Here is a 26,595-nt window from a genome sequence, read left to right as displayed (position 1 = left end):
TGTTATCGTAAGTTAGTTTAAGCCTAGGGAAAGGTGACCTCAGCAGTTTGGTCCCATTAAATAATAATAATTACAATTTATCTCCCTGTGTACTCTCTCTCTCTCTCTCTCTCTCTCTCTCCTGATCAAGGGCTGGACGAGTTAACAGGACACTCGTGTACGTTGCAGATTGTTCCCTTTGTCTTCTCCTGCAGCAAGACGTTTTCTGGTCAGGTCTGCGCTACTCTTTGTATATATGTGTGTGTGTGTGTGTGTTATCCGATATTTTCATTCGAACAGGCTATTTCGCATTTCCATGTGTTTGTTTATGGAAATACATCAAAGATTTTAACAGATCTATCCGGTTCGTGGACTGTAGAATTCCCTCGTTGCCCTCGACAACCCTTTAAATAACAGACAGAAACCAGAGGTCCGATGCTTGCCACAGTCAAGACAGCATAAGATAAGAAGGGAAGGTCAAATGTAGCTGTTAAATGGGAATATGAAGTCGGACAGCCATTTTAATTTCCACCGCCTCCATCGCCAGGTTCGTTGTAACATCTACAGTTTCTACGTTTGTTTAATATTCCTTCGCGCACTCGCCGCCACCACGGCACCCTCACGTCTTTATACCGCGCATCCCACTTCTTAATATTCGACACACAATTGTTAATACGTTTGGCCTCCTTTCATATTCTACACGATAGAACCAACAATGTCCACTGGCGTCCTTAATTTCCACTCGTAAGCACGAGCTGGTAATTTACTGTTGCCTGCCATTAACGATTCCCTGACAATTATTGTCATTAGGGGCGCATTACTACAAACACAGCTAATGGTTGGCTACAGTGATGCTATCTGCTTGTGGAACATTCGCACACCTGATACAGATTTCAGATGCATACTTGCGGATGGTTTTTTTTAGAGAGACCACAACGAGTTTCCGCGAACAGCAGTGAGAATATTCTGGAGAACAGGTCTGCGACGTGGCTTTACTGAATCGCCATTTCGCCCTGAGTCACAACGCACTTCTTCGAATCCAGGCTGCTCCCTGAATACCGATCGATATCTGCTTCACGGAACTTCCGTGACGACTGCATCGAAATTTTCTTCTTAGAGTATTATTCAGCTACTGCATAAGGCATGTGTATGTGCCTAACGAATACTTCACACGCAGATACCGCTAGTCCTGCCCAATGGAACATCAGCAATGGATAGCTGGAAACCGGGAACAGTACAACAGCAGACGTAAAAAGGAACACACGCAGATCATTAGACGTTCTACCGACGCAACTAGTTTACGACTGCTGCGAAATAGATGTCATCTACTGAACAACAGTGTCACCAACACCATCGCCACTTTGCGTGACATTGTATCTTCTCCCTCCCATCTTACTCGTATTTTACGATTTTTATACAGAATTTTCGATAATTACTGAATGTTTTTATATGTATTGTTGTGCATGAATACAGAACATACATACACACTTTCACTATGATCCCAAATTCGGAAATTAGAAGCTTGAATGTCCCAAATCTTCAGGATAGTAGAAGATCCTGAAAAAAGTACTTAGAGGTAAGGAACTTACAGCGCAAATAAATCTATAGTTTGTTTATAGACAGAACCTGCTTACACCCAACGGCGACGACGTAAGCCCACAGCATGAGCATCTGTTCGAAGTGACGACCGCTAGCCTTAACGCACGCCTTACAACGGCTGGTAATATAAGACAAGCGTGGCTAATACATGTTCGTTACTCCACACATCGTTATTCTGGTATTTGAAAATATCATCGCGGTTCAAACAGATCTCATTTGTGAACAAGGCATACTTTGTAATGTTCGACGCTGCAGTACTCTGCTTTTAACACTCTTCAATATTTTATCGAGTGAATGTTTGTTCCATTCCATCAGACACCTCTCAATATTAGTAAATTTACCACACTGTGCTTCTCTCAATATTTCCACGTTTTTCAGAGCACAGAAATCTTATTTTATAAAGAATGGACTGTGCGATGCCACACACAAATCGAATCGCACTTGGCGACTTCCCCCCCTCGACTGCACTCACAATTTGAAGCTTATCCTTTAACATCCTGAGTACGGCGACGCACTTTCCTGAACTGTTGAGGCTTCCCAACTATCTCGTCTCTGTTTCCTAACGCTAAGCGCAAACTGAGCCGCACAGAGCACGTGTGGAATGACACGAAATTACTACTGTCATTCACGGGAGTTGCTCGGTCGTTTTAGCATCTAGTGAAAATGTGATATCTGTACGCATGTAGTATGTCTCCTATTACATCGATATCCAAGTAATCACAGTGAATCTTATAGACTTCAGATATTGCACGTTTCTGAGCAGGCGCACAAAGGGGATACATCTGTGGAAATTACCACTTTTAAAATTTTTGTAACAAGTCGTACAGACACGCCACGATAATAGGCAGCACCTAAACAAGGTTTGTTTCACTGAATAATACTCAAAATTTCCTGTCTTGCTACTTAATCACATGATTTTCTAATATCACTTCCTATTTCACTATCCACCGATAATATTCTGTCCCTTCTTGCGATATGAAGACATTATGGAAGCAGAAGATATATTCACAGTGGGTAATGGCCCACCAGTTATTGAATTGTGCGTTGTTCTTGAAAAAAGAAAAACAAAAGAGCAGAAGTATATAAATAACTGAAAACTGTGATGTCCTAATGAGAAAACACCGTAAGATTAAATAACGAAAAACGAAACATTATTAAGTGACAAAGTTGAGTAGTAAGGCAATATTTTTTCCGGACGGCCAAGACTACCACTGTCCATACGTGCGGCGTCGCCCTTCGACGCTGTTTTCCCCCTCCCCGCCTCACCTCTCACACAGTGAGAAATTGCCACAATCACAATGCCACGCGACCTGGCGCAGGCGCGGATCGCGTCGTCATCGCTTCGCGTCCCAATTTGTGGTGTCGCACCTGAATCTGTTTGGTTACAAAAACGCGCGCTGCCATGCACCGCACCACAAGCACTGCAATGTGCTGCAGTAAGAAAAATTGGTCTCCTATTCTGTTCAAATCCTCGTCTCGCCATCCAGATAGTTTTCCTTTGCTGACTAAATCGTTCAAGGTAAATGCCGGTTTGGTTCCTTTGTAAAGGACGATTTCCTTCTCCATCCTTCCACAATCCGAATTCGAGTTCATCTAATGATTTTTTTCTCGATGGGACGTAAATACGCTCATCTTCCTTCCTTTTCCCTCTCTGCCCGGAGTATCCGCAAACAATCTAACAATCCACTTATCTGCACACTTAAAGTTTATCCAGATTCAGACACTGTTCCACAAACGTATCTGTATCTATGTGAAATGCAGCATTAACTGACTCGGTAGGTAATTAAATGGCTCCCCGCAGTCACTAAACATTACTCTCGCTTATAAAGAAGGAAGGTCAGTTAGACTTCTTTCAGACAGTGAAATGCTGATTAGATGTGTATTTCGGTGTCTGGGCGTAATGCAGAAACGCGGCGCGTTGTGTTTGCGCGCCTTAATTTTGCAGCTCTCATAATTTTGAAAGGGACTCAATGTTTAGCGACGAGAAACGAAGACTTTGTACCGCCCAAGTAGAAACGTTTCAAATACAGACTGGCAGCAACAAGAAAAATCAAAAAATGAATCTGTTAATTTAAGTGTTGGGGAGTCGCTTCCGAATGTGCTTGTCTTGAGTATAGCTTTGTATGGAAGTGAAGCGTGGGTGATAAACTGAGCAGACCAGACGAGAACAGAAGCTTTTAGAAATGTGGTGCTACAGAAAAAAAATTATTTAGATGGGTAGACAGATTAAGTAATTAGGAGGTACTAAATGTAACTGGGGAGGAGGGAAAGAGCACTTGGTGCAAATTGACTAAAAGAAGGGATCGGTTGATAGAATACCTCCTGTGGCATCCAAAGAATACTCCGTTTCTACATGGAGGGAAGAGAGTGTGTGTGTGTGTGTGTGTGTGTGTGTGTGTGTGTGTGTGTGTGTGTGTGTGTCGGGGAGGGGGGGGGGGGGACTGCAGACGGAGGTGAAGGCATGATTACCGTAAGCAGGTTCAATTGGATGTAGGCTGCAGTAGTTAGACCAGGCGCACTTTGAGAAGCAGCCGACGAAGGGCAGGGCAAAGCAGCACAGCGGAGGAAATACTCCGCGATACGATGTGATCGTATGTTGGGTGGCAGTTCCATTGCCGCGGCCACCACGCCTGAACACACGGTCTGGATTCAGCCCACCATCTTTGTGGCGCTCGTGCAGTGAACTCCGTTCTTCGCAATACTCGTCGAAAACGGAAGCAAGCCCTGCCCTACACACCAGCTTGCACCGTCGTAAGAGGTCTGTTCAAAAAATTCCGGAACATTCGTAACTTCACGTCAATGGTGTGTTGGAGCGAAATGCGGTTGGCATCCCTGCACACGCCTGTGTTTAATGTGTAAGTGCCGGGAGTTTCATTGTTGTATATCTGTTAAGTTTTTATTCAGTGCTGTAATGATTACAACGTTGTGTCGCACAGTTTACGAATTTCGAGATGTCAGAGTTAGAGGAGCAATGCGTCTGCATTAAATTATGTGCGAAACTCAAGAAAAACTTTACAGAGACACACCAAATGATGAAGGAAGCCGTTAGTCATGAGTGCTTAAGCCATACTCAGTGTCACGAGTGGTTCACACGGTTTAAAAATGGCCGGACGGAAGTTGAAAATGACCTTCGTTTAGGACGCCCTTCGACGTCTGCCAACGACGCGCATATCAAGAAGGTTAACAAAACTCCTTGCCAATCGGAGACAGACTGCCCGAGAGACGGTAGAAGAATGTAAGATTTCAGTTATATTATGTCATGAAATCGTGACGCTGCATCTTGGAATGCATCGTGTTGCCGCCAAGTTCGCCCCCCCCCCCCCCCCCCCCCCCCCTCCAACGGCTCATGAGCCAAGACCAGGAACACCTTCGCCTCGTAATCGGTGAAGAGCTTTCGGATCGCGCAAATAAGAATGAGATGTTCCTCAAGAGAATCATAACTGCCCATGAGACGTGGATCTACGATTATGATGTTGATACCAACGTTCATTTTTCACAATGTGTCTGGAAAGGTTCTCGACACACACACACACACACACACACACACACACACACACACACACACACACACAAAAAAACGCTCATCGGATCAGGTCAAACGTCAAAGCCACGCTGATCGTTTTCTTTGACTTAGAGGGATTAGTTCATCATAAATTCGTGCCACAGGGATGGTTAATCGATGGTATTATCGGGACGTCTTACGAAGTCTGCAAGAAAATTTGAGAAGGAAATCACTGGAAATGTGGCGAAGCAATTAATGTCTCTTGCATCATGATAACGTGGCCCGCGAATTCATCCCTGTTATTGCGTGACTATTGCACTGTGCTGCCTCATCCTCCATCCTCTCCAGACCTGGACCATGCGGACTTTCTTTTTATTTCCGAAGTTGAAAATCCCGTTGAAAGGACGACAATTTGCAACGATAGACGAGATCTAGCAAGACAACTAACACGACTCCTTCCGGAAGTGGAAACGACGTTGGGAGCTGTGTATCAAATGTGCAGGAGAGTATTTCGAAAGAGATCATGTACAATATGTAAAAGATAAGCGCAGAAAAAAATTGTGGCCAAAGTTCCGGCATTTTTTTAACAGACCTCTTATTTGAGGTCGTTTATTTTCTGGCCCGCTCTAAACCCTCCCACAATAACATACTGCCAAAAGGCGTTTTAAGGCATTGAAAAGGACCTCTGGAAAGGGTTACGTGCTACAAACAGCATTTGCATTCTAATATGAATGCATCAGACTGCACGAAGACCATCAATTTAATTTTGTTCTACTAAGCAATGCTGTCTGCAATTTACGACTGGTGGAATGAAGTGAAACCTGTTAACTGACCACCAATAACGAATTGCCATTTGTTTCAGTATTACAGCATTGCTGTTTATGTCATTTTTTCATTCTGGCTGTTGGAAGTACAGAAGTTAGCTGTAAATACGTTTCAAAATAAAGAATGAATGAATATTTTTCATTGATTTTCGAGTTTTTCTGTTAGAAGAGAGTTTCAATTGGGTAGAACTGACGTTCCAATCTGCTTTCCAGTTCTAAAAAAGTCCTTTTTAGGTGCTGACCGAACAGTAAAGAAACGTCGTAAAATTTCAGAAATATTGAATCGAAACATGTACCAAGAAGGTTATGCAGAAGTGAATGACAATAATTTTGGGGAAATATTGGAAAATATTTGATTAAAAAAATTAAGTAAAAATTTGAAGCCTATAAATGGGATCAGTCACATGAAAAGGATTCATCTGAACAAGTACATAGTAGGCGAAAGGATAATTGATGTGAAAATCCTAGCTCACCTCAACTACTTTTCTAATGATCCTCCAAAGAGCTTTTTGCTATCACGCAAACGCGGATAAGGCTTTAGCAAAATAGCAAATAGATACAAAGTAACATCTATTACCAAGATTAAACAAGAAACGAAAGACTATGTAAAAAACTACAAAGCCTCAGATTTTGAAACAAAAATTGGAGAGAAAATGACACTTAAGTTTACACCACGATTGTCAGTTTGCCACGTAACAAACTTACTGCCCTAGATGCTGTTCTGACTCTAGAGCAGAGGAGCCTGTGTTGGAAAAATAATATAAGCACTATCATTGGAAGTGATGCACATTTGTGTGTTTGTTTCTACTAAATGTACTAAATTGCTTTATTAAATATTAAAAAGTGAATTTTCACACGTAAAATGTATTTGCCAGTTCTGTGTTACTGAAAATTAATCGTACGCACGATATCCAAAATAATTTACAAAGGCATATTGGCCAACGTAACACAACAAACCGCATTTAGTCCATAATACAAGCCCTCTTACCTTTAAAGTAAAACAAAAAAAAAATCTAGTGATAAAAACATTTTTATCAATAGCCATCGTGTTTTGTGTAAAATTCGGAAAAATAATATACTTTTCGTGGTGTACGGTTTTCGCTTCTCTTGAAAATTTTACTGTCTCTGACGTTATGTTTTCAAAAAATTGCTCTTCATTTGCAGCTGTGAGATACAAAAACCTTCGCTAGCCTAAGCTCCCCTGGGTCGGCGGCATTCGTAGATGACGAGGCATATGCAGGATAGACTAGTTGCATCAAACCAGTGTTCCGATCGAAAACAACAACAACAACAACAACAAAGTAGTTCTTCAGTGCGGCGCCCTCAGCTGCGGCTAGGTTGGTGCGGCGCGGGAAACGACTCGATTAACTGGAACACGCGCATATTGGGACGCAGTCGACGAAGGGAAGGGCAGCGCACAGGTTTTTGTGACTCGGGAGTGTAAATATAAGAGCGCAGATTGGGAGGTAGTGCAGCACAGTCACAGCCTCCCCCTACGCCGTGCAGTATTCGGACAGTTTACAACGCGATCACCAGACCTGCTCCCGCGGAATGACGACAAGGAAGGCGAAGGTATTGCAAATATTGATGGGTACGGGGAAGTTACATCTCAAACTGATGATCCTGCAGTATTAGACGCCGGCCGAAGTGGCCGTGCGGTTAAAGGCGCTGCAGTCTGGAACCGCAGGACCGCTACGGTCGCAGGTTCGAATCCTGCCTCGGGCATGGATGTTTGTGATGTCCTTAGGTTAGTTAGGTTTAACTAGTTCTAAGTTCTAGGGGACTAATGACCTCAGCAGTTGAGTCCCATAGTGCTCAGGGCCATTTTGAACCAGTATTAGACATTTCCCCATTAACCGAGCGTCGACGTCGTAAATAACAACCAAAGAAAATGAAGAAACATTATGTTTCCAAGCTTATGCAACCCACCACTGTGTAGCGTAAAATATTACTGTGACATATCAAGATGCAAACACTGCGTCTAGTGCTTTACATAGGGGTACCTTATTGTACTTTTCGTTTCATGTGATTGCAGAGGTCTACATATATCTTCCTTAATTTACGCCGGTCATGCGCGTCACCTGGGCACATCTTGCCGCACTACACGCGGTGTTTTGGATCTTGATTTGCCACAGTAATATTTGTGTCCACGCCAAACGTACATTATGCGGTGTGCGGCTCAAACTGCGTTAATTTTGTGCTGCTTTGGCGGAGTAAGCTGGTGTGCTCAAGGTAACATGCGGTAGTCCGCTACCTTCCTCAACCTTCTTGATGATATATTAGCGGTTTTCTTTTAACCATGTCCACTTTGCGTTTTATATATGTTACGACGGATGGATTACATATCCAGTTACTTTTGCGTCCATTTTCCATTTTATATGGCGTTGTGACGGGTAACTTTTCACATCCAAGTACTTTTTCTTAGTTTTCTACAGGATGTGGCAAACAAAAGAGGCCCGAACGAATGTATGCGATTGGACGTGAATTTATGCATATAACCACACACCATGACGCGCACACCACGTGTAAGCCTGTCACGTGATCCATGCCGATTCAGGGCGTAGTGCGAGCTTTGTCAGTGTGAGAGGAGCAGTGCAAAGTGGACGATGGTACTCACAGTGGAACAGCGGGTGTTCGCTGTGGAAAGTTACGTGACAACCGAGTTGTGAAAACTGTGTCGTCAGTTGTTTGCTGAGAAGTTAAGTTGTGTCAAAGTGGCAGCAGAAAGTGCTGTACACTCTCTAGTCCTAAAATGGCGTCAGACAGAATCTGTTTTCAACAAGTCAAAAAAATTCTGAAACGTGTCCGCACACCAGAGAATGTGGCTGCAGTTCACCAGAAAATGCTTTAGAGTCCTACCAACTCAAACCTAAGCATGTTGCAAGAGGTCGGCATATCACGTTGATCATGCGGATGCATATTCCACCTCGACCTGCACGTGGTTCCCGACGGAGTGTTTGTTGTTCATGCATTCAAACCAGCAGGTGTTCCTCAGCGCCTTCAATTTTGTATGCCTGTTGAAGCCTGAATTCACCTGAGTTGTTACATCAACTCACTGGATCACAGGTTCTGGGCACCGGAGAATCTGCATAACTTCCACGAACCACCATTGCATGATCAGAATGTTGGCGTTTGGTGTGCAGTGTCTCCACGCCGCATCACTGGTTCCATCTTCTTTCATCGGACGCTAATTTCGGCGCCTTACAGTCCCAACATTTTGAAAACAATAGTGGCAGTATTAACGGAGGAGGCAAAGACCAACAGTTACTTCTGTCACGATGGAGCAACTGCCCATACAATTGGCCGAAACTTGGAGCACATTTACACAATCTTCAAGCCTGAAGAATTGTTACAAGAGGTCACTATGGTCGTGACCCTAGATGGCCACCCACGTCACCTGATTTGCCAGTGTGCGATTGCTCTATGCGGAGAGTTCAAGGCCGGCCGCAGTGGCCGAGCGGTTCTAGGCGCTTCAGTCTGGAACCGCGCGACCGCTACGGTCGCAGGTTCGAATCTTGCCTCGGGTGTGGATGTGTGTGATGTCCTTAGGTTAGTTAGGTTTAAGTAGTTCTAAGTTCTAGGGGACTGATGACCTCAGATGTTCAGTCCCATAGTGCTCACATCCATTTTGGAGAGCTCAAGTCTAAGGCGGATCCAATAATCCTTATAGTCTTCAAGGAGTCCAGCAGAAAAGTTCGGCTGAGACTGTAGCAATTCCAGCGGTTTAGCTTCGATCTGCCTACAGCAAGTTACTGACCAGGCCTAACAGCGCCAAGAGATGAATAGTGGTCGCTTTTAACATCTTCTATAGTCAGGTTAACACTGTATTTCCCTTCCTCTGCTGTGTTTCTTTGTACCATTGAACGTTGTTCTCCAGGCCAATTTTATTTGCCCCACCCTGTATTACTTGTAGTTCAGTTTATCTGCGTAGTCGTGCAGGACAGGACCGTGCCCCTCCCTCTATTTGTTTGTAAATGATTGTTTCCTTGTTTTATAGACAGTCTGATGAAGCACCAAAATAGGTGAAACGCGTCATTTATGTCAATTTCGCAACCAAGATACTCTTTATTGCGTAATATGTGAAGGATTACGCAATCTGAGGCTTCCCTCCAGTTCAAGAACTCGAACCGCCACCGACGCGAGAAGTGGTTCATATCTATTTTACTCGTCGGAAGCCAGCGATACTTCTTTGACACTTCCTAAAAACTCAGTGGACTTGCCTTCAAGAAGTGCTGCTGTATCTTACGCTCAATTCATGAATAGTAGCAACAATTTCCCTACCTAATATTGCGGAATAACTTATGTAACTCTTGCCAAACAGAACGCTGCCTGTGCGGCAGCTTAGGTTGTAGCGGATGTCCACGGCTTGTAGTGGTAAGGGGGGGGGGGGGGGGGAGGACACGCACGAGCGGCTGGCCGCAGCGATGCTGTTGCTGCATCACATGGTACACTGAGAGGCCCACGACCACGAGAAAGGCAGCCCGTGGAGCGGACGTCACAGTATGTGACACTCCGCGTCTTACGACTGCCAGCAGCCGTCTCCGGCGGCGACCCAATAACTATTTCAAATGCCTGCGCTTTCAAACGCATACTAGCTCTCGATGGTACACGACAGAGTTAAGACCTTTAGTAGATACCTTCAGAACTACATATTGATTTCCCGTGGGCCCTGCACGGAACCGAGCGTTCGCAATGGGTGACGTCACTAGTTCGTTGCGGGGCCCGTATTTCTCGTGGGCACTCGTACACTGGAAGGGGCCGAAATCTCAACAGCAACCTGCATGTGTAGTGCGACTGGAGTGGTGGCGTGAGAACACAGCAGTAAAATGAGCCAGCAAATAAGCACAGCTGCCGGCCTCGAGACGAATCCGTATTGCCAGACAACTCGGCGCTGGCTAGGACTGCAGGCCGGCGGCCGCCTTCTGCGTGACTCACACGACGCAATAACGAGAAGTTCTGCGAAGCGCCCTGGCCGCCGAAATTCCAGGCCACGTGCCGCGCCGCAGAGCGGCGTTCTGTCTGTCTTTCGACCACAATATTATTGCACCTGGGGATAAGAAAGCTTAGGTCGGGATATAATGAGTTTTTATCGCGATATTTCACGAGGACACGTTGAACCACTTGGTAGTACACGCACGACTATCCTGAATGCACTCTGCGATGCGTTTTCCTTAGTCATCGTTGTACATGTTTACTGTAACTTCACCACGTATGTTTCCAATAACGCCTCCAGGAGGCCAAGTGCAATAATATTGTGTTCGGATAGCACATTTTTGTCGCGGCGCAACCAGTCTGATAGGGACAGGAGCTCTGGCCCTTTTCACTGCATGATCCATTAAGTCACGAGCAAAATGCCCCAAGTTTGCTTCACCTGCGTGCATGTTTGTGTAATAATTTAGATCTACTGGTCAACCGTGAGGCAATAATTATCACAGTTCTAAGCAGGCCACCTTGCTTCCACGTTGTTGGGTTCAGTGCAAATACTGTTTTAGTGCAGCTCTCCACGTTAATATTTGTACAGTAAGTCGCTGCATACGGTGACATAAATCTCGGATTAACACTACAGGACGAAGTCTGGCTAAATATCTACAGCAGATGACAGAAGGAGAGTAATAAACTATATGTATTTAGTGAACTAAGCCTACATGAGCACATCGTAAAACAGTTTTATTTCTAAACTGAACAACTCACTTTATTCATATAACTGAAATTCAGGTTCGAATCCTGCCTCGGGCACGGATGTGTGTGATGTCCTTAGGTTAGTTAGGTTTAAGTAGTTCTGAGTTCTAGGTGAATTGTGACCTCAGATGTTAAGTCCCATAGTGCTCAGAGCCATCTGAACCATTTTTTCCTGTGTCGAGTCGCGGCCAGCATGGAGCTTTTCGCACCATTCCACAACGGTGGTTTTCGACAGATATGCTTCCCCATATAAATTATTCATTCTCCGATAAAGGTCTACTGGTGTTTGTGTTCCGGCAGCTGAGAAGAGGATAACAGCACAATGGTCCCATTTGGACGCGTTTGGCAAGAACGTCGCCATAGTTCACATTTCCGCGTTTAGCGCACGCACGTCGGAAGTCACGAATGCCATATGATGCCTTGTCTACATGTCGGTCCTTAAAGACCATCATCGGAATCGCGCTACGTTGCATTTACGCTGCAGCGAAGCCCTCAAACTGAAACTTTTTGATCGCCCCTCATAATAATAATAATAATAATGATGCCATGCGGTCGAAGGCGCCTTGCCACAGTTCGCGCGGCTCCCTCCGTCGGAGGTTCGAGTCGTCCCTCGAGTGTGTGTGTTTTGTCCTTCGCGTAAGTTAGATTAAGTAGTGTGTAAGTCTAAGGAGCGATGACCTCAGCAGTCGGTCCCACAGAACTTACCACAAAAATAACATGACGCAGCCGTTATGTGAGGGTAAATTGGAACCTAAGGCGAGATACGTCTATTATTTAGGATCAGATCCACGAGTCATTACTTAGCATTGTTGAATCAGTGTGGTAGGAAGCTGCAATGCGCCCTCTGACTTGCTGTTCTTTTCACCGCGGGGCAAGGCAAAAGCACTGCTCAGTGTTCATGCTGCGCTTCGCAACGCCGCAGTGCGCACCATGCTTTATACAAAGCTTTCTCACTTCTCTAGGTTTCATTTCTTCACTCACCTATAATAATAATAATAATAATAATAATAATCCCTAACGAAACATATGCCACTGACTAATACACGCAGACGTGGAAAAATTGGAATATTTATCACTGAGGAAAAAATACTCTGCCTGCAAAAAATTAATCTCGCAGTCGTGATAGAAACGCAAGTTCGGACCTGACTAATACGTAGTTGGGCACGTAATATGGAGTTACAGCTAAAAAATTGGGACCTCATTAAGAGCTTGGTATCACAGGAAAAATGAGTGTGTGTGTGTGTGTGTGTGTGTGTGTGTGTGTGTGTGTGTGTGTGTGTGTGTCAGTCACGGTAAACGGAAAGCACTCTAGCCTCGTGGGTGGTACAAACAGATGGCTTCTGCGAGTGACCACGTCATTCTGCCCGCTTCCATTTACAGTAATAAGTTATAAAAATTCATATGGAGAGCGTACAAGGTTGTGAGCAGAGGGGTGTGGGAGGGGGGGTGGAGGCTGAGGCGGGTCGGCGGTCAACCAGAACAGCGGCTACTCTGGCTGGGACGGAATGTGTTATTAAGAGACTGCGGCGAAAAACCGCGGAAAATTCCAATAATCCCGGTAAGAAACGAGTGGCCGCAAAAAAAAGCGCGCCGCGTGTGTGAGCGGTTAATGACGGGGGTCCGGCATATTGCGAAAGTTGGCCCGCAGCGCTGGCCCGGCCGCGGCCGGCGTTATTAGTCTGAGGCGGCGTCGACGTCTGCGTCGGCGGGGCTGCCCCCCTGGGACTGCAATATACCTCGCACGTGCGCCTGGCGCCGCTACACGGCCTCCCGGGAAGCCCCTGCATAAGGCCCGGCCGTGTTATAATAGTAATCTCGGCTTAGCGCAGCCGAAATAACGGAGACGTCGCACCGAGAGGCAACAATTTTCCCAGAGTTCCTCGCACTGGAAGACTGTCTCCTGTGGGGGTACCATACGATAAAGATCTTTTCGCATATCCTGGTGGAAGATCTCACTGAGAACTACATACAACGTTTTTGGTGCATTCAGATACATGCCAACAGTCCTCGTACATTCTGAAAATACTGCGCCATTTCGAACCGCTTTGCAACGTTATGCCTAGTTATTTATTTAAGCGACACGATTGTTTGAAGCAGCCAGGACCGTTGCTAAGTGTATCGCCCTAGGCGAGAACTGAAAAATGGCGCCCACCCCCCTTCTTTTACTACCGTCTATCTCCCTGTTGTTACCCACCCCCACCGTAACCATTAACATCCAACAGCACAACATTGAAAATCTCCTGTTACCCTTGTAATCATTAAACTAAGGTGACCAGACGTCTTCAATGTCTGGGTACAGTCCTCATTTTCTCTGCTTTATCCTTAATTTCTTTAAAACTGACTGAGGACAACAAATGCCCTCAGTTTCTTATTTTTTGTCCTCAGTTTTTCAAATTTCCCAAAATAATTGAAACAGGAACAATGAGGTGAACATTTTAAACTAGATCTCAACTGAACATACCAGTGCAACCAAATTTGGCATCAATTACTTATTTTATTTGATTACAAGAAAATGGATTAATAACAGTATGGAACTATTTCCTGGTGCGAATGAATCTTTCCTTGAGTTCTACACTGGCGGGAGACAGGCCAAGCGTCAAGCTACGTTGTCTGGATAATGTAGTGGCATTTCGTTTCTGTTTTAACAGGCATATTTTTAGAATGAGGAATAAATATAATCTTTCTCGTCATCCACTTTCTTGCGATTAAATAAACACTACTGTCGGCTTGTTCGCATTTTCTGTTCAGAGCTCTGTAATTTTTATTAGCCAGTGGCGTAGCGGTGTAAGTCATTTCTACAAGGTACTCAGTAGCGGCTGCTTTAGTTTTGAGGAATGTAGAGGCAATGTATTTGCTTCCGTGTCAAAGCAAGTAAACACTCATTATGTAACTGTTCCTTATGCTTTCAAAAACAGTTCGGCGTTTCAATTTTTCCTCTTTTTATTTTTTCTCCTCATTCGCTCTATTTCTCGCTGTTAGAAAAAAATGGTTCAAATGGTTCTGAGCGCTATGGGACTTAACATCGGAGGTCATCAGTCCCCTAGAACTTAGAACTACTTAAACCTAACTAACCTAAGGACATCACGCACATCCATGCCCTAGGCAGGATTCGAACCTGCGACCGTAGCAATCGCGCGGTTCCAGACTGAAGCGCCTAGGACCGCTCGGCCACCACGGCCGGCTCTCACTGTTAGATCTGAAATTAATTTTTTCTGCCCTTTGTCGCCCCTAAAATTTTGCCGCCTTGGCGGCCGCCTGATCTTGCATAATGGTAGAAACGCCCCTGCAAGCAGCACACAACCAATGCTTCAATTGAACACTATAGGATTGTTTTTTCCTGCTCATCTGCATTTGTACATTTAGCAAGCTGCCATTCGAAATTTTGTCCGAGTCGTGTGGTACGCTCCTGCAGTCACTCAACGGCAACAACTTCCGTCATCACTGTGTCCTCAATGAACAGGTTTTGTTTTCGAGAAAGCAATCAGGTCATGAATGAACGTTGCTTGCCAACCAGTCTGTGTGTGAATTACTGAATACGGAAATGCTCTGTCTGCTGATTTTCAGAACATGAATTTCTGTACAAACGGTGCTGTAATTTGGATTTTACGCGTATTTTTGTAAGTCAGTAGCGTACCCGGCAATGTTTCTCAATTGCTGAATATGTATAGGAATTGCACACACATCCTAACTTCCTTGGTCTCCCTCCCTCCCCCCATTTTCTCAACCCCCTTCTCTCTCTGTACATCTCCTCCTGCCCTCATCCCTCTGTGTAAAACCTTCTCCTCCCTCTCCATGTCCATTTCTTTCTGAATTTTCAGTAGAGTATCCAGGAAAAATCTCAAATAATTTCGTCAATATCTTTTCGAGAGTTTTGATAGTAACGTTTCCCCTTTATATATTACACATATATTTAGATACGTAATACATTACAATAATGAATAACCTATGTTCGTCCGCATGTTCGTTATAGTATCGTGTAAACATTTGAAGTACATCGGTCAATAACTTTTCTAAATTTGTGGAAACTACGCTTCCCATTAATATGTTACATATTACAAAAATATATAGCTTATGTCCGCCCGGACGTTTATTAGAGTGTAGTGTAAAAATTTGCAGTAAATCAGCGAAGAACGTTTCGAGATTTTCTGTAACAACATTTCCCCTTTATACATTACTTATCTATTTCTGTATTGTATAAATAACTCAAATCAATTTTTTTGTTGTATAAATGTGTGACAGCAGAACCGTCAGACTGTAAGCATTTTTTTCATACCAAAAATACAATTACCATCTACAATTACGAACACAAAAAATTAACCATATCGGTCAAGCAGTTCTCAGGTGATCTTTCATACATGCCGCAACTGATTTTTTTTATTTACATAGATGTGTACATACTGACCACTTGATTATGTCCATTGAGACCAAAATCAACTGATGGTGGTAGACGTACGCTGCTGCTTCTACCCCTCTCTCAGACCTAATTACCGACTGCAAATTTCATTCAAGATAATCAGAATTATTTTAGTTGGACAGTAGAGTTCACGTATAGGTAAACGGGAGAAGGTTAAGAACTGTGACCGTGTGCCTGCTATGTCTATACTATGCGCGTGTTTCGATTAAAATATAGTTTGATTATTATTTATTGCATTTCAGATACTCAACATACGACAAGGGTCCATATTCAGTAACTCAAACGAACACATACGTGAATATAATCTGTTTATTTGACGAGCATTTGAACCGTAACACACGAATGCTGAAGATTAGGTGGATAAATTGTTTAACTAACGAAGGGATGGAGAATCAGACTGGGCAAACCAGAGTTTTGTAGCTCAACTGGACTAAAAGAAGCGATAGACTAAAAAGCCATTATCCTGTACTTATGTTTCTTCTGTAATAGTCTCTGCGAGAAGTAATAATTGTATTCTCTTACGCAGTAGGGGAAATTTATCGATCAGCGATGTTGAAATGACCTTTCGCTGAAATAGAACAGAGCAGGGAAAAATTTTCTCTTTTTTTCGTGTAACAGCGCCAGCTCCGACACACTTACTTTGTCTTTCTCCGGTTGTCTGTCGTAGCAACAGATATGCTGTGTAGCTTGCGCTGAAATTACATACTTTGCTCGCTTCCAGTAATTAAATGTGGTATCTGTTTAGAACTATTGTAATTATTTTAAGTTTACGTACTTCCAGTGTGGGTAACTACATGAGTTTTAGCTGTTGCATAATTTGTTATCGACACGATCCAGAGAAGTCGACACATCATTGTGGAGAGACGAATAAACTGAATGGATATTGCGTTCAGTCAATTTGTCTTTGCTCATAGCAATCAGCATGAGATTAAAGGCAGATCTTGTTAATGTATCTTGCATTCCTTTTATGCAAGAAACGTGCTAATGACTAGATCATTCGTCTCCGAACAATGATGTTGTCCAGTTGTTCATATTCGCAACTGCGAATTCATTACATACATATATTTCTTACTGGCACACATGTCCTAAGGAACAGTGCATCGTGCTTCTGACGGATAGCCTAATGGTAAGGCAACCATTCGCGATAACCTCGTAATCTGGGATCGAGTCCCTGTCCGACACGGATTTTCATTGTCGTCATTCCATTATACAGCTGATGGTAGTCCATATTCGCAACTGCGAATACATGTCACGTAGCGCAGTAGATACGTTGATATGAAGAGACTTAACACAGGATACTCTAGTGCGGAGAGCATCAAATCAATCTTCTGACTGTGTAGTACTTCCAGGCAGCTGCAAGTTTGTGTAATTTTGATAGCATTGGCTTTGGATACCCTCTTTAAAGATGAGCACGTCACGTCTGTAAGATAACGGGGAACGGCCTGCGAGAGGTTCCTCGCGCCCAGCAAAGGCCATGGGGGCAGCATGACGTCATGCCGTGGCTAACAGAACTGACAAGGCGACAGCTGCGTGGACCAGCGCCACACCAAGTTCTTTGTTCCATCCTAACGACGGCTCGTCGATAGCCACACAGCACTTCTTCAGCTGGACAAGGAATCTGCAGTTGTCTCGTACAAGGAAGCAATCCCGCGTTCTCCTGAATGATTCACTTTAAAGGTTCAATAGGGACGCTAAGTTTATTTTCTCCCAAGTAAATAAATTACGTATGAGTAAAAAATTGGTGTGAGCAAAGCACTAATGTGCTTCCACATTTCAGTCTTTTAAGTATACAGCTGGACCTCATCGCAGCAATAAAAATAAGAGTTAAACGTCTTGTCGATGACGAGGCCATTATAGATGGAAGCAAGTTTCGACTTGCTTGAGGCCGTCCTCACGGGACGAGGAAGCTAACGTTGACGTGGACCGAAATCCAACGCCACACTAGACAGTGCAGTCGGCAAGAGTGTCGAGCTGGTTAACTTGATTAGCGCTCTCCAGGGACAGCTGTCGGCTTTATTGGGCTCGCAAGCCACAGAGTTTCTTTACGAAAACGCACGTGCGTAAAATATCTACGTAAACTCTGTTAGCAATTGTCGAAGAACAGCGGAGAAAATCGCAAAGTAGATTCAGGACTCGTCCATGGCTTGAACAGCGAAATGCTGGTAGAGGCATATTAAACAATGCTCTACAACGAACTGATACATACTAGTCGAAGTTTCCGTTAACTCAACTGCATTTGCATCCCATTTGCGGTTTTCAGTCGAATACAGGTAATGTATAGTGTGTAATACCAGTGTGTGCATTATAATATCCATATTCTAGATGTTGCATTCACCAATTCTCTGAAATAACGTACAGTGATGAGCCAGAACATTGTGACCAACGACCTGCTACCGTTAACTCGTCCAGCCGATAGCAGCGTCATACCGCGAGGAATGATACACGCACGGTGCATGTAGTATCAGTGAGCATGCTGTCCGCGTGTAGAATGGGGAAGGCGCCCGATCTACCTGAGTTTGAACAAGCGCAGATCGTGATGGTTCAGAGGCTCGGCACAAGTGTTCGAGGAGTGTTTTCAACACGTGGTGAAACCAAGGTGAAACTACGTCGGGACGTCGGGTGGCCACCACTCATAACAGATGTCGGACGTCGTAGGCTGTACACATTGGCAAAATAGGACAGGCGGCGAACTACACTCCTGGAAATTGAAATAAGAACACCGTGAATTCATTGTCCCAGGAAGGGGAAACTTTATTGACACATTCCTGGGGTCAGATACATCACATGATCACACTGACAGAACCACAGGCACATAGACTCAGGCAACAGAGCATGCACAATGTCGTCACTAGTACAGTGTATATCCACCTTTCGCAGCAATGCAGGCTGCTATTCTCCCATGGAGACGATCGTAGAGATGCTGGATGTAGTCCTGTGCAACGGCTTGCCATGCCATTTCCACCTGGCGCCTCAGTTGGACCAGCGTTCGTGCTGGACGTGCAGACCGCGTGAGACGACGCTTCATCCAGTCCCAAACATGCTCAATGGGGGACAGATCCGGAGATCTTGCTGGCCAGGGTAGTTGACTTACACCTTCTAGAGCACGTTGGTTGGCACGGGATACATGCGGACGTGCATTGTCCTGTTGGAACAGCAAGTTCCCTTGCCGGTCTAGGAATGGTAGAACGATGGGTTCGATGACGGTTTGGATGTACCGTGCACTATTCAGTGTCCCCTCGACGATCACCAGTGGTGTACGGCCAGGGTAGGAGATCGCTCCCCACACCATGATGCCGGGTGTTGGCCCTGTGTGCCTCGGTCGTATGCAGTCCTGATTGTGGCGCTCACCTGCACGGCGCCAAACACGCATACGACCATCATTGGCACCAAGGCAGAAGCGACTCTCATCGCTGAAGACGACACGTCTCCATTCGTCCCTCCATTCACGCCTGTCGCGACACCACTGGAGGCGGGCTGCACGATGTTGGGGCGTGAGCTGAAGACGGCCTAACGGTGTGCGGGACCGTAGCCCAGCTTCATGGAGACAGTTGCGAATGGTCCTCGCCGATACCCCAGGAGCAACAGTGTCCCTAATTTGCTGGGAAGTGGCGGTGCGGTCCCCTACGGCACTGCGTAGGATCCTACGGTCTTGGCGTGCATCCGTGCGTCGCTGCGGTCCGGTCCCAGGTCGACGGGCACGTGCACCTTCCGCCGACCACTGGCGACAACATCGATGTACTGTGGAGACCTCACGCCCCACGTGTTGAGCAATTCGGCGGTACGTCCACCCGGCCTCCCGCATGCCCACTATACGCCCTCGCTCAAAGTCCGTCAACTGCACATACGGTTCACGTCGGCATGCTACCAGTGTTAAAGACTGCGATGGAGCTCCGTATGCCACGGCAAACTGGCTGACACTGACGGCGGCGGTGCACAAATGCTGCGCAGCTAGCGCCATTCGACGGCCAACACCGCGGTTCCTGGTGTGTCCGCTGTGCCGTGCGTGTGATCATTGCTTGTACAGCCCTCTCGCAGTGTCCGGAGCAAGTATGGTGGGTCTGACACACCGGTGTCAATGTGTTCTTTTTTCCATTTCCAGGAGCGCATAACGGAACTAACATCAGAATTTAATGCTGGGCAGAGAACAAGTGTGTGTGAACACACAGTGCGCCGAACATTCCTAACGATGGGCCTCTGCAGTCGACGACCCATGCGTGTGCCAATGTTAACACCATGATATACGAGGTGCATTCAAGTTCTAAGGCCTCCGATTTTTCTTCTCCGGACTGGAAAGAGATATAAACATGCGCATTGTTTTAAAATGAGGCTGCGTTCATTGTCAATACGTCCCAGAGATGGCAGCACCGTACGGCAGATGGAATTTTACCGCCAGCGGCGAGAATGAGAACTGTTTTAAATACTTAAAATGGCGACGTTTTCCTTACTTGAACATCGTGCAATCATTCGGTTTCTGAATTTGCGTGGTGTGAAACCAATTGAAATTCACCGACAGTTGAAGGAGACATGTGGTGATGGAGTTATGGATGTGTCGAAAGTGCGTTCGTGGGTGCGACAGTTTAATGAAGGCAGAACATCGTGTGACAACAAACCGAAACAACCTCGGGTTCGCACAAGCCGGTCTGACGACATGATCGAGAAAGTGGAGAGAATTGTTTTGGGGGATCGCCGAATAACTGTTGAACAGATCGCCTCCAGAGTTGGCATTTCTGTGGATTCTGTGTACACAATCCTGCATGACGACCTGAAAATGCGAAAAGTGTCATCCAGGTGGGTGCCACGAATGCTGACGGATGACCACACGGCTGCCCGTGTGACATGTTGCCAAGCAATGTTGACGAGCAACGACAGCATGAATGGGACTTTCTTTTCGTCGGTTGTGACAATGGATGAGACGTGGATGCCATTTTTCAATCCAGAAACAAAGCGCCAGTCAGCTCAATGGAAGCACACAGATTCACTGCCACCAAAAAAATTTCGGGTAACCGCCAGTGCTGAAAAAGTGATGGTGTCCATGTTCTGGGACAGCGAGGGCGTAATCCTTACCCATTGCGTTCCAAAGGGCACTACGGTAACAGGTGCGCGCTACGAAAATGCTTTGAAGAACAAATTCCTTCCTGCACTGCAACAAAAACGTCCAGGAAGGGCTGTGCGTGTGCTGTTTCACCAAGACAACGCACCCGCACATCGAGCTAACTTTACGCAACAGTTTCTTCGTGATAACAACTTTGAAGTGATTCCTCATGCTCCCTACTCACCTGACCTGGCTCCTAGTGACTTTTGGCTTTTTCCAACAATGAAAGACACTCTCCGTGGCCGCACATTCACCAGCCGTGCTGCTATTGCCTCAGCGATTTTCCAGCGGTCAAAACAGACTCCTAAAGAAGCCTTCGCCGCTGCCATGGAATCATGGCGTCAGCGTTGTGAAAAATGTGTACGTCTGCAGGGCGATTACGTCGAGAAGTAACGCCAGTTTCATCGATTTCGGGTGAGTAGTTAATTGGAAAAAAAATCGGAAGTCTTAGAACTTGAATGCATCTCGTAGAAAACTACGTCTGAAATGGGCACGTGACCATCGGTACTAGACGTTGAGGCACTGGCAGACAGTTGCATGGTCTGATGAATCCCGAAACCTTCATCATGCTGATGGGAGGGCGCGAATCTGTCGTATTCCAGAGGAGCATCTCTTTGTCTCCTGTACTGTGGGACGGAGACAAGCTGGCGGCGGCTCCACAATGCTCTGGGGGAGCATTCGATGGGTCCAGCGCAGCTCGTGCAAGGAACCATGACTGCCAAGGAGCATCGTACACCGACTGCAGACCACGAAGATGATGATCATGTTTCCGGGCGGCAATGGGATTTTTCAGCAACATAACGCACCATGTCACAATGCTACAAGTGTGACGGAGTGGTTCGCGGAACACAATGTGCTTTCAAACTAAAGTCCGAAAAAATGTTAACTAAGTTTTGGAAACAGATGAAAATCGGATGGTGCAATGCCGGGACTGTGTGGATGATGATCTATGACAGTGGAGCCAAGTCGTCGGATAGTTGCAGATGTCACACCGATCGTGTGTGGTCTAGCATTGCCATGTTGAGGGAGAGAGTGCCCCAAGTGTGGAGGAACTTTTCGAATTCGGAACCCGATTACAGCACGCTGTTTCTCACGCGCCGGCATAGTTACATTACACACCGCCATTATACACGCTACAATTCAGAGCCCTCTAGCGACAGAGGGCTGCAAATACGTAAATATGAAGAACAAAGATGTAGGCATTACTTTTCAGCACGCCCTCGCGAACTGTATGCTATTGTTACACATTTAAAATCACGTAACAAAAATATTTCTTTGTTAGGCTTCATAGAGATAAGATTGCTCTTCCTGTTTCAACCAAAGTTAGAAGTGGAATGAGGGGAAAAAAAACGCACATGAGTGCATCACTACGATGTACTGTGGTCACGGCACGAGATGCCCGCTGTGACAGTGGCTGTAATGGCAGGTTTAAAGGGGAACTTAATCGCAATGTTTAACTACGTACCTGTCTTTCTTAGATTAACGTCAACGGGGGAAACCAGCTGTGGATGCCGGCCGCAGGGAAAATATTATGATCTGGCTAATGGTACCCGGAGAAGAGTGTGGCCTGGCCTGCGTGTACTGTACAGCGCCATTGTGAAGCCAGAAGGCGGGCTCGCCCACGCGCTCAGATACGGTAGTCAACGAACCGCCGGACACAGCAAAGTCAACCTGTCGGCGGAGAAAAGGCTTACGCGGTATCTGGTGTAGTTATGGAACTGTAGCTGCTGCAGGAACTCTTGAGGCTGTGGAGGTGTAGGTTTTCAGCTGCGAAGTGTTGCTTTCATTTTGTAAAGTAGTGTATGTGATTTCAGGAATACAGCAGTATCGTATATTCACCTCGGCAGTGGGAGGCGGGAAGGGAGCTGACTCATCAGCAGGAGCTCGGTTTTATGCATTTTGGTGACAACCAAACAAAAAGCGAAAATGTGTCGGCCGCAAGCGTGAAAAGCGAGTGAGGAGCGCTGCGAGGGGCGATTACGAGTAATCAACACGAATGGAGACGTCGGGAGTCCCTGCCTCGGGGAGCGGAGAGACGCAGTGTTCGCAACTGAAAGCAAACTGCTGAAGGGAACTCGCTGTAGTTTCTTTACCTTTTGGATACCACAGATTTGTAAGTTACATGTAGTAGGTTCCAGAAGAGACTGGGATTTTAAGGGTAAGTTAAGCCTTACGTTTCTGTTATGTCTTTCTTTGCACGCTGGGTGGTTCTTAGTGGATACAGGTGCAAGGAACAGATGTCGTTCATGAACAGAAAATTCAGACATGAATTTATTCTACATCTAATGTATATAAAAAAAAAACACGTAACTTTGTTGCTATATTGGCAGCATCAGTTGCTAACAGCAGACTGAATGCAGAAATACATACAGGTACAAAAGATTTATACATCAGTCACTCTTCAACAGAATGTCTATTCAGAAAACGTCTAGCCCTGGCCACTTTAAAATCTGTAAATGTTATTCAACTGGCAAACACACAAAATAAGGCTCTGTGCATGAATGTACGAACTTAACAACACCCGCCGTTGGAGCTCCGGAGAGGGGACGCTTTCATCTCATTTGGTAGCGGCGTAATCGTTCGTGGCAGCGCCCCAGTGCCGTGGTGGCGGCTGTAGGAAACGTGGCGGCCTAACTTGCGACGGATGGCGGCCGATACCGCAATTTCAAACTACCTAAAAGTATGGAATTTCCTGAGAGAAATAATGGAGCTCCAATTAATTTACGCTGGCGTGCTCTCCTTAGTAGGAAGTGTTTTTTCTCTTTAAGAGTTTATAGGTATTTTATGTTATCGCTGTTTTTCCTGTCCGTCGTAATCTTTGAATGGTGTGTACCAGAGAACGGGAGAAGAATTAGTCTAATTTTATTTATTGTTATTTTATTTATTGTTGTCAGTCTTCCGACGTTGATGTACTGCAATACTCCGATCCTACGAATGTATTTTGGGGCTTCGAGACAGTGAGAGGAGCCTGATCAGAGTTTAGAAAATTACACTTGTTTCACGGGATTAACGTTTCACAGAGAGACTGGCGGCCCAATCAGTTTGTTAGATGTATAGGTGCATGGAATTTCAGGCAGTCGAAAAGGAATATCTCTATTTACGTATGTATATAAAGGGTAGTACATCACATCACGATAGACAAGGTGAGAGGAAACTACATTGTGCGCAGGCGTGAAATGAATACCGAATATTTTGTGGAAAAGTGCAGCCGCCTCATGGTTGGCGTGTTAAATGCGAAGATGCTGGCTGTAGGGATGTGGTAAAGTGTGACTTTCTGGTATCTATGATTTTTATAAACGCTGCTTTCCGGCAACCGATTTTGATTGCGGTTTGACACAGTTTACAATTGCATTTTACAAATTCTCATACTGTATCACTTCGCACTCCATCACCGTAGACGTTACAGTGCGATTAGTCCTAAGTAGCAACCAACAGGCAGTGGCAAGTGTATCTGCTGACATTTCTGGCCAGGTAAACTGTGTCAGTGCAACAGAAGTGACATGTTCAGGCCTGTAATATGTGCGAATGGAGTATTTTTTAAATGTGCCATTGAAGTCATGAAGAGAGTTGAAAGGGACGATTGATAAATGTGAAATACACTGTGAGTGAATAGTGAAAATTCATTCTCTCCTTGCCAAAGCCGTGCCACAAGCCTAAATTTTCCGCCAAGTAGTTATTGATAAACACTTGCTTGTGACTTTGATGACAGAGCGAGTCAAAATGTGAGAATTCCAGATCTTGCAGTTGAGAGCTCACATCGGGAATAGTTTAGTGCAACACTTTAAGACACACGAGTTCACGAGATACACGCCATGATTCGTCAGAAGCGGCGTATTACCGTAGACGCTTTAGCCAGGAACTGAGTATCGGTGTGGTATCTGCTCATACCATTATCAGTGAGGTTCTCAAGTACTGTCTTTTATGTGCACGATGTGTGCCTAGATTGCTCACTGGTGAAAGCAAGATGACGTTCTCAGAGGACGACGATTTGAAAGTGTGATGAGGTTAAAGGAGCGGTGCAGTCTAGGTTGCGAGCACCATCTAAGATAATATTTTTAAGAATCAGACTCAGTTGCGCAAATTTTCTGGTCTCTACCAGGTTTCGGCTAAATTAATCTAGCCTTCTTCAGAAGCATAAAACTACTGTGCCTTACTCTGGCATGTTATAGTAAACATTAAAATTAAAACCTATAGTACCGTGGCACCATGAATTCCGCGTGCAACGGTCAGTGCCAACGTAGTTGCCGCGGCCAACCGACTGCGTGGTGAAGACATGCCGGGGCTGGACTTCAGTTAAGTAGTTTTAGTTCGACATGGTACCACGGTACTATAAGTTTTAATTTTAATGTGGACTGTGCCTTTCTCTAGCACGTTATAGTAATTTTATGCTTCTGAAGAAGGCTAGATTAATTTAGCCGAAACCTGGTAAAGACCAGAAAATTTGCGCAACTGAGGCTGATTCCTCAAAATATTTGTCTATCACAGTTGCTGACGGGGCTGCAATTAAAAAAACTTTCATTCGAATGGAATAGAAAAGTTGGTACAACGGTGTGAGGAGTGTATCGGAAGGAAGGGTAGTTACGTTGAAAAATGAGATCTTGATGGCATCTGTAGAGATAAGGACACGCTTCGCAAAAAAATAGTTTGCTGTTATTTTTCGAATCACCCTCGTAGAAGTACGAACGTCGGTCAGGAGGTGGCAAGTAACATAATGTTCAATGCTGCTTTCTGTTGCTACTCATTACTACTAGCTGCGACTGAAATTGCAGCCAGACACTATTAAGTTGTTACTGTCAACACTACGAATTCTCAACTACTGCGATTTGGAAGAGATGCCACCGCTTAGCCAGTAGCGTCGGCGCCAGCTGCGGGTACTTACCGAGCTGGACGTACATCTTGGGTCGGACGTTCTCCTGCCAGGGCGTGGCGCTGGCGGTGGGCGTCGCGAGGCAGAGCGCGGCTGCCACCAGGAGACACCGTCCGCCAGGCATCTCACATCGCCACCAGCCACGGGCTGCGGGCACACACAAACACACACACACCTGTAAGCACAGCACACGACTCAAACGAAGAACAAACATCAAATAAGCATGATGTTGCTGTCTACATCTACATCGATACTTCGCAAGCCAGCTTAAGGCGCGTGGCAGGAGGTGCTCCGTACCACTCGTGACGTATATATATATATATATATATATATATATATATATATATATATATAGAGTGTTTCAAAAATGACCGGTATATTTGAAACGGCAATAAAAACTAAACGAGCAGCGATAGAAATACACCGTTTGTTGCAATATGCTTGGGACAACAGTACATTTTCAGGCAGACAAACTTTCGAAATTACAGTAGTTACAATTTTCAACAACAGATGGCGCTGCGGTCTGGGAAACTCTATGGTACGATATTTTCCACATATCCACCATGCGTAGCAATAATATGGAGTAGTCTCTGAATGAAATTACCCGAAACCTTTGACAACGTGTCTGGCGGAATGGCT

General features: G+C 45.3%; 1 protein-coding gene across 2 annotated transcripts in view; it reads right to left on the bottom strand.

Annotated features, from left to right (window-relative positions):
- LOC124797855 (semaphorin-1A) overlaps positions 1–26,595 on the bottom strand; it is a 909,059-nt gene that overhangs the window by 730,346 nt on the left and 152,118 nt on the right. For both annotated transcript variants that reach the window (XM_047260924.1, XM_047260925.1), the window contains exon 2: positions 25,969–26,103. In XM_047260924.1, the coding sequence (XP_047116880.1) occupies positions 25,969–26,080 (112 nt within the window). In that variant the 5' untranslated portion in view covers positions 26,081–26,103. The remainder of the gene's footprint in view (positions 1–25,968; positions 26,104–26,595) is intronic.

This window comes from Schistocerca piceifrons, chromosome 5 (assembly GCF_021461385.2).
Source record: "Schistocerca piceifrons isolate TAMUIC-IGC-003096 chromosome 5, iqSchPice1.1, whole genome shotgun sequence".
Classification (NCBI taxonomy): Eukaryota; Metazoa; Arthropoda; class Insecta; order Orthoptera; family Acrididae; genus Schistocerca; species Schistocerca piceifrons.
Note: the sequence above shows the minus strand (reverse complement) of the source record. Positions and strands in the feature narration are given on the sequence as shown.